The 15,210-nt window shown below is 40.6% G+C and overlaps 3 protein-coding genes across 3 annotated transcripts in view; 2 read left to right on the top strand and 1 right to left on the bottom strand.

The window, feature by feature from the left end:
- Nucleotides 1–3,342, bottom strand: part of exosc5 (exosome component 5) — a 4,978-nt gene extending 1,636 nt beyond the window's left edge. The window contains 5 exon segments of the mRNA XM_008297187.1: nucleotides 394–534; nucleotides 637–758; nucleotides 1,099–1,212; nucleotides 3,196–3,319; nucleotides 3,322–3,342. Coding sequence (XP_008295409.1) covers nucleotides 394–534; nucleotides 637–758; nucleotides 1,099–1,212; nucleotides 3,196–3,319; nucleotides 3,322–3,342 — 522 coding nt within the window.
- Nucleotides 3,343–4,496: 1,154 nt separating this feature from the next.
- On the top strand, nucleotides 4,497–5,921 carry LOC103368729 (nuclear factor 7, ovary-like). The gene is made up of 2 exons (XM_008297186.1): nucleotides 4,497–4,775; nucleotides 4,869–5,921. The coding sequence occupies exons 1-2, from the start codon at nucleotides 4,497–4,499 to the stop codon at nucleotides 5,919–5,921; spliced, it is 1,332 nt and encodes a 443-aa protein (XP_008295408.1).
- A 2,514-nt stretch (nucleotides 5,922–8,435) lies between these two features.
- Nucleotides 8,436–15,200, top strand: bckdha (branched chain keto acid dehydrogenase E1 subunit alpha). Its single transcript, XM_008297185.1, has 8 exons — nucleotides 8,436–8,730; nucleotides 11,562–11,738; nucleotides 11,853–11,939; nucleotides 12,023–12,131; nucleotides 13,399–13,560; nucleotides 13,643–13,849; nucleotides 13,926–14,067; nucleotides 14,241–15,200. Exons 1-8 carry the CDS (start codon nucleotides 8,617–8,619, stop codon nucleotides 14,581–14,583), a joined length of 1,341 nt encoding a protein of 446 aa, XP_008295407.1. The 5' UTR covers nucleotides 8,436–8,616; the 3' UTR covers nucleotides 14,584–15,200.
- The last annotated feature ends 10 nt before the right edge of the window (nucleotides 15,201–15,210 follow it).

Here is a 15,210-nt window from a genome sequence, read left to right as displayed (position 1 = left end):
TCAAATAAAAATGCTCAGAAACGGCTTGTTTTGTTGGTTCAGAGGGTCAAACGGTGAGACATCTGCAGTTTTCTAGCTGAACGGAGGAATGATTCAGAGGCTGTACCGTCATAAGCTGCACAGGGTGAAGCATTAGGCACACAAGTAAAGACATCTGGTTAAAATGTGTTTCAAATCTATGAATATGTTCATGATAAGTCTCCAATAAAACTGATGATCTTGCTGTTATGTATAAATATGCAACTCTTGTCATATCCTTCATTCCTGTAAGGTGCTGTTTGTCTCGGCTGACTTATTGACTTTTTTTGGAGCATTTTTTAGGAAATCTGATAAGTTGAACCATCACCTGTTTTTGTTTTTTTCAACAGTACACAACATGAGCTGCAGTTTTACCTTCTCCTGAGCTGCAGTGGGGTCTGTGATGATTTCCCCCTCTGTGTTGATGGCACAGGTAACTCCACAGAAGAGGCAACTCATGGGCAGCCCTGCATCCATAAGAGCCATGCAGGCAGCATTCAAACAGCAGGACAAGAGCTGAGGAACAGGTCAGGAGGAACACTCGCCCAGAAATAAAACACCACTTCCACGCACATCAACATCACACAACAGCGGCGGCACAGCTTCAGTGAAGGATACCGAACCGTCATCGTGCAACACTTGAAGAACGAGAGTGAGCGCCGAGCGGGGATGAAGAGACAAGAGCAGCGACGCTTCGCAGGTCTCCCGCACACACTGCTCTTGTGATCGCTCTCGTACACCTAGGAAACGAAATAACCGTTGGGATACAGACTTGGTGGAGGCTGAAAAACTAATGGCTCAAATGTCCCCCCTTGTGGTGAGTTGTGGTACAGTTTTTATAACTTAACAGACTTCCAAACAACTCTTCATTTCCACTAATGAAGGATGTGAGTAAGTAGAAAATACATTTACATATATTTTGATCTTTCTTGTTTCATTTTTATCCTTGATAGTTAGATTTTTCTAATATGATTGCTTTACAAAAAGGCTTAAACTGTCCACATCACATTAAAAACCCAATAAACAAATTAAACAAAGATGCATAGTAGAGAATTCTTCTTTCCTCAGAGGACAACTTACTTGGCAGTCCCACTTTGGGCTGTACCAACACCTCAAGAGTTGCCCGGTCATAGATTTCCTTGCTGACTTTAACCTCTGCTGGTCCGTACACTCCCGCCATCACGCTTGTGTCACCTTTAGAGAAACACAAATGGTGGTATTATCAAACAAAAAAACACAACATTAATCCAGGAGGGGAAATTATGTTTTTGAGCCCAACGGAATAGAGACAACAAGCGGGGAGAAATGTTTCTACTGCAGATGGATCGTCTGAGATGTAGGTGAGGACAGAAACCAATAAAAGTAGTGACATCAAATCATTTAAAGCAGAATGATTAAAGCTAAGCGCTAACAGATGCTCAGACCACAGTGTGTTTTTGTGGAGAGGAGGCTTACTGAGAAACAAGTTCCAAATATGAACAGCTTAATTCACAGTAATGGAAATGTGGTGCCTCCCTGTTCCAAAATGACTGCAGTTGTTTCTATTGGGGCACAAAAACATCAGCTCTGTGTCCGCCTCACGGTGTTAAAACGCAACATTTATTGGAAATTAGTAATGTTATGTTAAATTCTCACCAGGTAGGATGTAGGCCTATTGGTGTTCAGCTCCTTATCACCCACTAAACAAGAGGAAACACTACAGGGAGAATAATCGTAGCAACTGGACTTGCTTGAGTTCGTTGAAGACGTTTCACCTCTCATCCAAGAGGCTTCAACAGCTGTGACCGACGAGTTGGGAGATCCAGATATCCTAAGGAGCCATGAACACCTGAGTTTCGGTTTCAATTGGGGGCAGTTACTCCTTCCTCTCATTATGTGAGTCGTTAGTGCTCCCCCGCAAAGGGTTCGTGTTAACAGCTCCTTAGGATATAAGTATCTGGAACTCCCAACTAGTCAGTCAGAACTGATGAAGCTTCTTGGATGAGAGGTGAAACGTCTTCAGTGAACTCAAGCAAGTCCAGTTGCTACGATTAATCTACCAGAATAACCACGACCTGGATGACTGAGAATCTTCACAGACACTACAGGGAGAAAACACACAACTGAGGACACTTAATCTAGTTGTAAAAAATAAACAAATACAAAAGATGACATATTCATACTACAGCTACAGGGTTTTTTCTTGCTTAAAATGGGCCTGAATGGGGGATTTGGGGTGACTACACATGACCATAAGCATGACTGGTCTGAGTACAGTAACAACAATGACTCTGTGTTGTATCTGACAAAAATCTATGTTTCTTGTTATTTATGACCATTTTAGAAACATTAACATCTACTATGCCTGAGTAAATGAAACCCCAGTTAAGAAAATCGGTTAATTACATTTTATTATTATTATTATTATCTTAGCACTGCTGATTTTCCTTTGGCACTGGGTAACCATCTTAGGGATTATTAATGGATGATACATTTTTCACTCCATTTCTTTTACACTGAAAATGAATATTCATATTTTGAGTTATTTCTCCTGGACAACAGCAAAGGTCTTCATCTGGCAGCAACAATCGATACTGAACAGGAACTGCACCTATTGGAGAACAAACACAGTTCACCTGTAGCTTGTGCTAGTACTGATTTTATAAGAGTAATTTAATGTCACCAACTGCAAGTGGCGAATAATCAAATTGATTTTTATTTGCAAAAACTGCAAAACAAGAAAATCTTTTGAGACGTTTAAAGAGATTCTTGAATTTTGTGCCCGCTTCCGATTTTGAGTATAGGGTGCAATCTTTAATTTAAAGCAATTCATAAATATGTAAGTTAGATTACCTTTTTTGCAGTACAATAGGCTAGGTTGCTAATTTTAAAAAATAAAAAAAAAGAAGAAATTTAACTTGTATTCAGTAACTGACTGCACCTCAGGGTAATCAGAAACAACGCTTCTGCCAAATTATAATTTATCTGTACACATCTGCTCCCTCTTCTTCCAGCTTTGAGGAAAAAAACACCTTAAACTTCACATATTATTTGACGTTAGTAAAAATCCTCCCACATTAATGAAGACTTCAGCTTCACGAGTAATATGAGGACATGTGTAGTTTGCCCTTAAGTTACGTTTAGAGCCAAAAAAACAAATACAGGCTCCGCTGAAGGGTTTTGTAGTTTTATTATTACCTTGTACGAAGGACGACGAGCCGTCAGGTCGAGACAGTAAACTCTGTTCACATCCAAACTCTCTGAGAGAAACGCTTGAAGCCTCGCAGACCTCCATCATGCTGCTGCACCGCGGAGAAGCCGTCCGTCGCAGGCTGATGACGTCATCTGTTTTGCAGGAAGCTTTCTTCTTCGTCTGTTTTGTTTCTGTCGGCGAATTTCACTTTAAAATTTTTATACCGGAAGGTGTAGTTTCATGGCATCATCTGACTAATAGTTGATTTATTTTTAACACTAAACATAATATAGGTATATAAAGGACAAAAAAAAAACTTTATCTGGTTTTACACTGTAATGTTGTGAAATCCACAATAAGCTATCAAAGATTTGCTCACAGTTTGTTAATTTTTTGCAGAATGAGCGTTTTATTTCCACTTTCTGGCAGTTTTATATGTTATTGTTTGCTGAATTATGAATTATTGTTTAATGAATTATCAGGACCAAATATATTTACAGTTTCTTATATGCATGTTCTTCAAAATCTAAAAATCTATGTCCTTAGTCATCAACAACTATGATGCTCTTGGTGTTTCCTTAATCGGAAACCTGATTGATCATTTCAAAACAAATATTCGTTTTTCAAATGTATTTGTTTATTTTTATTTTTTAACACATTTTTTACGGTGTATATGAGGTACTGGAATGTAAAGGCTTCAATGCTATTGTTGCTTCTTCAAGCACAATTTGTGCCTGATTATCTCTGGGGAAAAAAGCTCACAGTCGATTATACTTTATCAGGAGCTGACACACGAAAAAAATACAGGCACAGTTTCAGATGGCACCACAGTTTAATACATACATTAGTTTGGAGTCAGTTTGTCAAAATAAATGAAGAAAAAACAGCTAGACATATTCGTTTTGTGTATTGTTGGCTGTGTGTAGAAGTTTTTTTATCCTGAAAACGATTTTAAAAAGCACAATGCATGTTGTGGTACATGAGACATCTGCGGTTCACTGCAAAGCACCAGTGATTTTTACAAGCTGGTGTAGGATGACAAAAGGTGTCAAGCAAGGTCCAAAGTTGAGTGAGAGACTATAATCTGCATCAGATTACTGTCATCAATAGTTAACTAATGAAAGCTGTGGATGACACAGAGAGCAGTTTATTATTATCATAAACAAACCTGACAGCATTGCAGCCAGGATGCCATTACAGGGTGTGAGACCTGCAACTAAACAACGCTTACTTGGAGGAATGTATATGGCAAGCTGAAGGGAAATTACATTTGGTGAGTCTTTTGTTTAAGAACAATTTAAAGCAAATGACTGAGAGAGTTCTTCTAGAAAACTTCCTGAGCTGCCACGTCTGCTCAGAGACTTTCGGAGATCCTGTGTCTCTGAGCTGCAACCACAGCTTCTGTTCAAGTTGCCTGCAAACATTCTGGGAAGAAGCTAAAAACAAAAACTGTCCCATCTGTAAAAGAAAATCCTCGAAAACGAATCCTGCTGTGAACTTTGCACTGAAGGAACTGGCTGACTCCTTTGCTGGGAGACAGAAAGCTGGATCATCTGAGACAGATAAGGGGGAGACTAAAGTGGATGTGGTGTGCAGTAAACACTCGGAAGAGACTAAACTGTTCTGTGAGGACGAGCAGAGACCTGTGTGTCCTGTCTGTGAGTTTTCTCTCCATCAGAGTCACAAAGTGGTTCCTATAGAAGAGGCAGTCAGTCACCTGAAGGATCAGCTGAAATCTGACCTAAAGTCTCTAAAGGACAAGAGGGACAAATACAAAAAAGTAGAGAAAACATACAATGACGTGATTCAACACTCCAAGAAGCAGCTGTTGTCCACAGAGAGGCAGATCAGAGCAGAGTTCAACAAGCTCCACCAGTTCCTGAAAGACGAAGAGGAGTCCAGACTGGCAGCTCTGAAGGAGGAAGAGGAGCAGAAGGGGAAGACTATCAGCACAGAGATGAAGAGGATTCAGGAGCAGATCTCCTCTCTGTCAGACAGCATCTCTGCTGTTGAAGAAGAGCTGCAGAAACACAACGTGCTGTTTCTCAGCAGCTATAAATCCACTCAGAGCAGAGCCAGAGCCCAGAGCTCGCTGTCGGATCCACAGCTGCTCTCAGGAGCACTGATAGATGTGGCCAAACATCTGGGCAACCTGTCCTTCAGAGTCTGGGAGAAGATGAAGGAGAAGGTCTCCTTCAGTCCTGTTATTCTGGACCCAAACACTGCACACCCCCATCTCTATCTGTCTGATAATCTAACCAGTGTGAGACTTGGAGATACAAAGCAGGAGCTTCCTGACAATCCAGAACGACACACAACTTATTTAAGTGTTCTGGGTTCTGAGGGCTTCAGCTCAGGGAAACACAGCTGGGATGTGGAAGTGGGAGACTATCCTTTCTGGTATCTGGGTGTAGCTAAGGAAACGTATGAAAGGAAAGAAGAGTGTCGTGCTTTACCAAAACAGGGAATCTGGTGTTTAAAGCATCACAGGGAAAAATACACTGACTGTCTTTGTCAGGCTGTTGCAGTGAAGAAGAGTTTTCAGAGGATCAGAGTCCAGCTGGACTACGACAGGGGAGAGGTATCCTTCTACGACCCTGAAGACAAGACTCACATCTTCACTCACACAGAAACTTTCACTGAGAAACTCCTCCCATACTTTGAAGTCGGAAAGCCTCATGATGCCAAAACTACTGATATCAAAGTCTGTCAGAGTGAGATTTCCCCGTGATGCACTCTTAACTTATCATCACACTTTACAGTCAAAGCTACAGTTACAAAACTGATTCTATCAATAAATCAAATTTGATGCTACTTAATAATTTTTATTACTGTTTGTATTCTAGTTCTCAGGAGTAAAAGTGATAATACATACGATTCAATCCAAGTTTTCAGTATCAGTGATGTTTATAACTTTTGAGAAGTGTTAAAACTACATTGTGTGTACTCTTTATTCAGCGTCTGTTCAGGTTAGATCAGAAGAAGCAACAACAGATAATCAGAACAAAAGTAAAATATCTATTAAAAACTGAAACAGCTTTAAATGTGCTAAACCTTTAAACATGTGCAAACTGGGGCTTATTGTTTATACTGTGGATTACCAGCTTGGTTAGCACCATCTCCACTGTATCAAACCCTTTGTTTCTGGTTGTGTGTGATACTTTTAGTTTGTAAGATTTTTTTTAACCAACTGAGGTGTGATTGTAGTTTTCAGGGTATTATATTTAGATTGCTTTATTCTCAGAGTTTTGGAGGTACAGTAAATCAAACATCCATATGTCTCCTTAATTATTTTGATGATTGATTATTTGAATCTTTTAATAGATTATTGTTTTTTTTTGTTCTAATGCATAATTGATATGTTGTTAAGGGTCACAGAAATTATTAATCTGTTTCTACTTCTGTTTGGAATAAATCATATTAATTGGTTTTCACTTTCTTTTGATGTGTTTGCTGCAATAACATGAATACACAAACGTTTTTTTAACATGGAAATTATTAGGATTTAGTTGTTGTGAAAAACTATTACAAATGGAAACTGTTTTTCATATTCACCTAACTTTACATGGACTGCTCTGGAATACTTGCTCATATTGTTCAATAAATACTCTCATTGCAGGGCAGAGTGATCCTTTTTTTTTTTTTCTTTTGCTTTTTAACAAATGTGTGTCCAGGGTTTATATGCTAGAGTACTAAAGAGAAGACAAAGGTGCAGAGTAGACTAAGTTAATGGATGCTAACCAAAATACTTTAGAAACCCACGTAGACCCTTTATCTTTGTCAACATGGACACATAAACTGGCAATCAATTGATTATTTTGAGTCCTATATAAATTTTGGTGGCAAATGAAGTCTATTCTTGACTCGTTACCATGTAACAACCAGCTAATTACACATCAGCAACCATCTGAAACACTCAGTAAATCACTAATAACTGAAAGATGACCTTTGTGCTTTGCATAAATCGACGTTGCTATAGCAGTATCATAAAACCTCTAGGGAGAAAAAGGTAGGTGGTGTTGGTATATCTGAGTTGGATTTTTACTCTAGCTAACCTTGACTATGACTTTAAAACATTTTCCTATTGTTGTCCATTGTTTTGTATTTTTTAACACTGCATATTTTTCTCTTTTTTGTGTTTGTTATAAACATGGAGGTGTAAAGTAGACGCTGTTAAGATATGAATAAGCTTACTTCTGCCTCCTCACTGCCTGCTGCTTCCAGGTGAGGCAGCCACAATGAGCAGCTGTCTTGCAGTCCAGCAAGTTTATCTACTTTCTAGAGCTGCTTCTAATCAATCAAATCAAATCAAGTTTATTGTCATTTTGCTGTACATACACAGTAGTACAGGCAAGATGAAAGAGCGCTTCTTCAGGATCCAATAACGTAAAGCAATTTAAATAAAGAAGCGTTTGCATATCTAGATCAGCAGTTCAGCATTCTGACAGCTTGTGGAATGAAGCTGCTGATCAGTCTGGAGGTTCTTCCTTTAATGCTCCGGAAACGTTTGCCTGATTTCTACTAAAGCTAAACTGTCTCAACCACAGGCAAAGCTCACCAAATGTTCTGCTGCTGGCTGCAAGAGTGAACACAAGAGTCTTGATGCACTCCCAGTCATACCAGTATACTATACTACAAAAAAAAAGATTTAATATGTGTTAGTACATAGTATGTGAAATGTAGTATGCCAAAAATGCCAGTGTTTCATATGCAAGCCGCCATGCTTTTCTGGCCTTTCTGATCTGTCATTTATGTTGCGGCGCCATGCACAAATATAAACAAGCTTGGGCCACCAAGAGCACATAAACAGTTGGAATATAATTTTTGCATTTCAAACTATGATGGTCAAAATTTAAAGGTGCATTCTGCATAAAACACTTTGCATTTTGTAGGGACTGATGCAGTACAAACTTACTGTAAATAGAAAAAGGATGCAATTTGGAATTTTGCAAACACAGAGAGGGTGTCCTTCCTGAAGGGGGCGGGGCCAGCAGCAGCTCAGCTACATTTAAAGCTACAGACACTGAAACGGCCTTTTAAGAAAAGAATTTAAACCATGGATTATACAGGCACTGTAAAAGCAAGCATCTCTTTGCAGCATTTTAAAAAATGAAAATTGCTTTCTTGGTAAATGTAAGACTTTTGTTAATTTGCTGAAAAGTGGCCACAATACGAGGCCTTTAAAGTAGACGCTGCTGAGTTTTAATTTGAAGCTCTGACTGGATGTTGTGTTTATCGTGGCTGACTTGTCTCTGCTGTTCCTGGATATCACTTCGGCCTGCACAGGGTGACAGTGGATGGGAACAGGAGAGACCGACCTGTTGTTATCTCGTCGTTCAGGTGTAACGCGGTTTACTGCAGACTGTAGCGGCCACGACAGGTTCACGACCACTGACGGTTAAACCAGACGACGGCGGAGAGTCCCTATGGCGGCCGTTAGCAGTATGAGAAAAATGTATGGACTGTGTTTCCATGCAGTTCGCCAGACGGCAGGACGGAAGGCTTCGAGGCTGCTTCAGCACAGAGCCTTCAGAGTCAGTGTAAGTGACAACACCGTCGTGCTGTTGTTCAATGAGGAGAAATAACACGAAAGGTCGCTTTAGCCAGTCGATGCTACGGAGGTGATGTGGTCAGATTGTGGCCTGGCAAACGGCAAAAAAAACACGTTGGACTGATAGTTAATCTTGCCATGTCAGGTTACTACACAAAAGAGGATTAAATGTGTGATTAACGTTCTTAAAAATGCAATGTTTGGGTTAGGATTCATGAGGGTTGGAGTCCATCAAGGATTCACAAGAACGCGCTGACATCTTAAGTTATCGCGATAGCTTGTTAGCCGGCTAGCTTTGCTAACAACCTTCCAGAAACTAACGTAGCGTTAATTTTAAATCGACTCTCCAACGCAGCCGTGTCAACTCAAACTGATTGTGGCATACATGAGTAAAAACATGTCTTTACAGTTTAATTAGCAGCTTGGCTGGCAGCAGGGAACTTTGTGTTTATTGTTTTGACTCTGAAGCCGGAGCAGCTAGCCGGCCGGCTAGAGGTCTAGCTAGCTTCCCTCCTATTGGTCAGCCAGAGGGGCGTTAAGAGGAAACCAGTCTTTGAGTTAAACTTTCAGGGGAAATATCATCAGATTTTGCTGAAACTCGTGTAATGTGGGGGAAAGTGAAACGTCTAAGCGTTTATTACATCCTTAAGTTGACATAAAACTGCATCTATTTGTGTCATTTGTGCCCCCGTGTGTGCAGTCAGTCTGCCAGGTGTGTGTGACTAAGATCCATCTCAGTTCAATGCAATTCAAATAACTTTATTTATCCCTTTGGGGCAAATCAGTTGTTGTTGCTGTAAATATGGCAAATCGCCTAAAGGTAAAATGTGTTTAACTTGACTTGCAAACCTGCATGTCCTACAAGTACACAGATTTATAACAGGAGTGTTACATTGTGCTAAATAAGGTTATTATATCAATGACGAGTAGAAATATCTTTAAAAGTTATAATCAAACTTGTGCACCATTTTTAAACTGTAAAAATAAAAATTTCCAACATACACACTAAAATTGCTCCGTTATTGAGTGTGTTAAAGTGTCCATTCAGCCAAAAAAATAAAGAGACAAATATGATAGCTCAAGAATAGGGATGAACAATAAAAAAAATTTAAATTGTAGTTGCAGTTTGAAACAGTGCAATTAGCAAAGCTGCAACTTAGAATAAACATGAGGACTGCACAACAAATTGGAATATTATCATCATTTCAAGAGAGCTACGTGCAATTACCAAGTTGCAGGACCTGCAGTTTTTTTTTTTGATGGAGGGAGAATGTGTCCCAACATACCATTATAAATAAAGCATTAGGAGCTGCTAAGATGCTCTGTCCCAATAATCATATTCTGCAGGACTGAACATAGTTGTTTATTCAGACCCCAGAGAAAATCACATCATTTTTGTATTTGTTTAAGTGGAAAAGCAATGCAAAAATTGCAATTTTCACTGAAATTGTGGCTCATATTGCAATATCTATCAAAATAATCCATCCATTATCTATACACCGCTTAATCCTCACTAGGGTTGCGGGGGGCTGGAGTCTATCCCAGCTGACTCAGGGTGAAGGCAGGGAAGACAGACAACCAAACACACTCACATTTACACCTACGGACAATTTAGAATCACCAATTAATCTCAACATGTTTTTGGACTGTGTGGGAGGAAGCTCTAGAACCTGGAGAAAACCCACACTGCATGGGGAGAACATGGAGAAAGATCCCAGGTGTCCTCACCGGGATGAGAACCGGCGACCTTCTTGTTGACCTTCAGTGCTACCAACTGCGCCACCTTGCAGTCCTCAAAATAATCTCCAAATATACATATTTTTTGCATATTGTTCAGCCCTAATTTGAAACAATGCAGTTAGCAAATCAAAGGGCTGCAATGTAGGATGCATTATTTATTTGTTGTCTGTCATGTCCATGTTTTTACATCTTCATGCCATTCTCCTTGTGTGACAGCCACACTTTTGATAGTGTCTCATGTGATAAGACTTTATGACATATTTTACATCTATTACATAGCGAATATTGACATGAACCTTGACTTTACAATATTTTATCACTGTAGAGAAGTGCTTTCTTCAAGGTCAGGTCATCTAAAGGAAACTTTGGGTTTGTTGAGGTTCTTTGTATTATTTTGTAAAGTCTTCTCCAATTTACAATGTAAAGCGGCTTTAGCTGACATGTTGTGAACTGGTGGTATATAAATAAAGTTGAACTGAATCATTCAAATTTAAATATCTGTATAAAAAAATGCAGTTACTTATTTTCTCCAAATCAATTAACTTTCCAGAGACGGCGTCAGACAAATAACAAATACACTGATACTTGTTTTGATGAGCTTCTTGGGAAGTTTTCACAGACGACAGTCTTACTAAAGGCACATTGGCAATCGCTAGAACACACTTTAAACTATTTCCTGCTAGTAAAGAACAATGCATTCATTTAGTGTATCCTAACAGGCAAAATGGCCTGTTATCATGATGAAGATGTGGAACTGTGTATTCCCAAAAATTACCATATAGGCCATCATCCAGTTTAAAGCTAAAATATGTCAGTGATTTATCACAATCTGAACTGTTGTGGAAGGTTTTTAAAACAGGAAATGCAGCCATATTCCAGTAAAATCACTTTTAGTAATATGATATCAGGCAAAGCGTTCCTCATTCAGTCTCAGCAGAGCAGCTTTAGTGTTTTTTCTTTGGATGTCACTATTAAGAGAAAGATGAATCCTCCTTTGTGGCGTCTATTGTAGAGAGAGCCTTCCTTTGCCAAAGCTGCAGTGACATTATTAATAAATAATGCTTGCATTCAATCTTTCAGGCCGTGCACCAGCAGCAGCCCTTTGACTCATCTCTGGAAAAGCCACAGTTCCCTGGAGCCTCAGCAGAGTTTGTGGATCATCTGGAGTTCATTCAGCCCAATGTCATCTCCGGGATCCCGGTGTACCGGGTGATGGATAGGCAGGGCAATATCATAAACCCCTCTGAAGACCCTCAGGTACAGTCAGCCTGCCTGTGCTCCTGGTTAATAAAAGCACCACTATGAATTCCTCTCCCAACACACTTTATGGGGTCAAAGTAAATTTATTTGTTGTGTTTCGTCTGTGCTCAGCTCTCCAAAGAGACAGTTTTGAACTTTTATCAGAAGATGACTCTGCTGAACACAATGGACCGCATTCTTTATGAGTCTCAGAGACAGGTATGGTTGTTTTTCCTCTTACATTTCCAGGTTGAACCATCTGAAGAGCGACATAAAAGAATAGTGATCTGTTTGTTTCGCAGGGTCGGATCTCCTTCTACATGACTAATTATGGTGAGGAGGGGACTCATGTTGGTAGTGCTGCTGCTCTCGACCCAACTGACCTGGTGTTTGGTCAATACAGAGAAGCTGGTAAGGACTTGCAGATTTAGCTCCTTCTACATACAGAGTTACATTTTAATAGTAATCGAAGAAGTTTACTGATTTGTACTTTTTTAGTAGTTACCGTCAAATAACCCTCTGTGGCTTCAAGCTTTTTAGGCAGTTTTATTTCAACAGGTCTGATGGTGCTTGCGTTGGTGCACAATAATTTACACGACTGATTGTTTTTGAGACAAACTATGTCTCGTTCAGTGAGCGAATCGCATCACTGGTTTGCAGTCATTAAGAAAAACATCAGTAAGTCAGGCTTTATTTGGAGATCAGCTTGTTAAAAAAGCAGCAAATTAAAAAAAAAAAAGAAAAGAAATAGAATATACACAGAAACAGACGAGCTGAACAAAGTACATAATAAAACAAGATGCATGTAAACAGAATAATAAAGAAGTCAGTCATATATTGTCTGTATTTTGTTTCTGGAAGAGGACTTAGGCTTCGTTTCCACATCGTTTGTCTGTATTTCTGTAAGTTAGCTCCTTGTGTTTAAAGTAAGGAAACGCATTTTATTACAAATAGAAACCGCAGCCATACAGGACAAGCTAATCAGTTTTTATCATCCAGTTTCATGGAATATGTGAATGAAGGATTGCTGCTGCTAAAACAGGACCAGTAATACACTTAGAAAAATAAGTGAGGAAGTTTTATGGTCATGTTGCACAGTTACCATACACAGTAAACTGGTTAAAATAGTTTTCTTTGCAAATGCAAATTTACACGATTTGACCGTCACCACAGTTAAATAACCGAATAGCCTGTTAGCTACTGAACTTTTCCACTTCCTGGTGCACACAGGCTGGTAATACTATTAATTAGTAACATTATCAGCACTCTTGGCAAATTCCAGACCGGACTTTTTGTTTTGCAAATACATCAGAGATCAGGGGGACTGTCATGGGAATGAATAGAGTTCCGGTTCATTAACAAACACAGAGCTATGCAGAAAACAAGCTGTAAAGTTAGCCAAGCACAGCTGTCAAACAACAACAGTCTCACCTTATGAATGCCTTCCTGCCTCTGTACACCCTCCTAAACCCTCTTCCTGTCCATAACTCTACCTAACAGCCATCTCACACTCTGTTCTCCCTCTCCACTGTCCATGAAACTTCTACACTCATTGCTACCCTCCAGTTGTTTGGTTAACTCTTCACATACCCACTGCATGCTCTTTGAGTGTAATAATAACCATCAGTCAGCCTGGTTCTCTTCTTTTTTGTGTAATAATTCCTGTGTGGCTCTACAGGAGTGCTGATGTATCGTGGTTTCCCCCTCGATCTCTTCATGGCTCAGTGTTACGCCAACGCCGACGACCTGGGGAAGGGCCGCCAGATGCCCGTCCACTACGGCTCCAGAGATCTCAACTTTATCACCATCTCGTCTCCTCTGGCCACACAGCTTCCCCAAGGTGAGCTGCACGCCTGTTAATCAGTCCCTAAGCTCATAGGTACACCTGTAGCTCCACATTCATGGATCTGTGTGCGTTTCAGCTGCCGGAGCTGCATACGCGTTGAAGAGAGAAAACATGAACCGTGCTGTGATCTGCTATTTCGGAGAGGGAGCGGCCAGCGAAGGGGACGCACACGCCGGATTCAACTTCTCTGCCACGCTCGAGTGCCCGCTGATATTCTTCTGTCGCAACAATGGCTACGCCATCTCCACCCCCACCAACGAGCAGTACAGGGGAGACGGCATCGGTAAGCCCGAGCGTGGTTTTCTGTTACATATGATGTGAGATCCACAGCTGCTTTACCTTTTTGTTTGCTTGAACAGCTGCTCGTGGGCCCGGTTATGGCATGCTGTCCATACGTGTCGATGGAAACGACGTGTTTGCTGTGTACAACGCAACAAAGGAGGCGAGACGCAGAGCTGTAGCTGAGAACCAGCCCTTCCTCATTGAGGCGATGACCTACAGGTTAGTGGCTGAGAAATAACGCAACTTATAGACTCAACAGCTCATCATCTGAAATAATATGTTCATCACTGAAATTAAGAAGCTTTTCATGAGGCAGGATTCAAATAAAAGACAGGAAATTTTCACCAGTTGCGCATCAAAACCGAAGAAAACTAATTGTGTCCATCCTTCAGAATCGGCCACCACAGCACCAGCGACGACAGCTCGGCCTACCGTTCGGTGGACGAGGTGAACTACTGGGACAAGCAGGACCATCCCATCTCCCGGCTGAGACACTACATGACGACCCGCGGCTGGTGGAGCGAGGACGACGAGAGGAGCTGGCGGAAACAATCCCGCAAGACGGTGATGGAGGCGTTCGAGAGGGCCGAGAAGCGCCTGAAGCCCAACCCCGAGCTGCTGTTCACCGACGTGTACCAGGAGATGACGCCCGGCCTGAGCAAGCAGAGAGAATCCCTGTGGAGACACGTGCAGCAGTACAAAGAGCACTACCCGCTCGACCTGTATGACAAATAACTGCGGAGAAAGGATGGAACCAGTTGTGATTTGGTGAACAAACATGGGAGCGGGTGACAAATGAGACTGGGAGACACACCTTATACTGTATTCACAAAATGTAATTGTGGTATTTCTTTCTGCACAATAGAGAAATACAGGTGAAAGATTGTGCTTTCAAAAATTCTTCATGCCTCTGGGTTCGGTGCCTTAAGTTAATAGATTAACTGTCAGTGAAGCTCTTCAGTAAAAACTAAACTCGCTCCTTTTGTTTGACATAAATTCCAGGATTTCGAGAAATAAACTGGTGTAATTTAAATGCGTTATACATACAAAATAAACACGCAAATCTAGCAATAACTGGTGGAAGTTTACTCCAGGCTGTTAATGTTCCCCTCTTCTGTCATTCTGGTGTTTAACAGGTTTCCTTGTGTATCATTGAGGTGACTGATTTAACTTGTGTTTGGACACTTTCCTATTTTAGCTGGGTTTTTTCTTCTTAGTGTACGCACCCAAATTTTAGATGGGTTGGTATGCTGTTATGCTGTTACACATCACTTGAAATCCCAACACTGTACACTCGTCTAGTTTATATTGGAGTTGGTGTTTTGTGGAAAGAAAATAAACTGTGGAACTTCCATCGTCTTG

The sequence above is a fragment of the Stegastes partitus genome, unplaced genomic scaffold, assembly GCF_000690725.1.
Source record: "Stegastes partitus isolate 25-593 unplaced genomic scaffold, Stegastes_partitus-1.0.2 Scaffold1196, whole genome shotgun sequence".
Lineage (NCBI taxonomy): Eukaryota > Metazoa > Chordata > Actinopteri > Pomacentridae > Stegastes > Stegastes partitus.
The sequence above is the reverse complement of the archived record's forward strand: the minus strand, read 5'-3'. Positions and strand labels throughout refer to the sequence as shown.

Bases quoted from the DNA above. Each gene is read 5' to 3' on its own strand.
- LOC103368729 (XM_008297186.1), top strand. From the start codon at position 4,497: ATGACTGAGAGAGTTCTTCTAGAAAACTTCCTGAGCTGCCACGTCTGC. The intron at 4,776-4,868 runs GTGGTGTGCAGT...TCTCTCCATCAG, and splicing joins AGGGGGAGACTAAAGTGGAT to AGTCACAAAGTGGTTCCTAT.
- bckdha (XM_008297185.1), top strand. From the start codon at position 8,617: ATGGCGGCCGTTAGCAGTATGAGAAAAATGTATGGACTGTGTTTCCAT. The intron at 8,731-11,561 runs GTAAGTGACAAC...TCAATCTTTCAG, and splicing joins ACAGAGCCTTCAGAGTCAGT to GCCGTGCACCAGCAGCAGCC. The intron at 13,561-13,642 runs GTGAGCTGCACG...TGTGCGTTTCAG, and splicing joins GGCCACACAGCTTCCCCAAG to CTGCCGGAGCTGCATACGCG.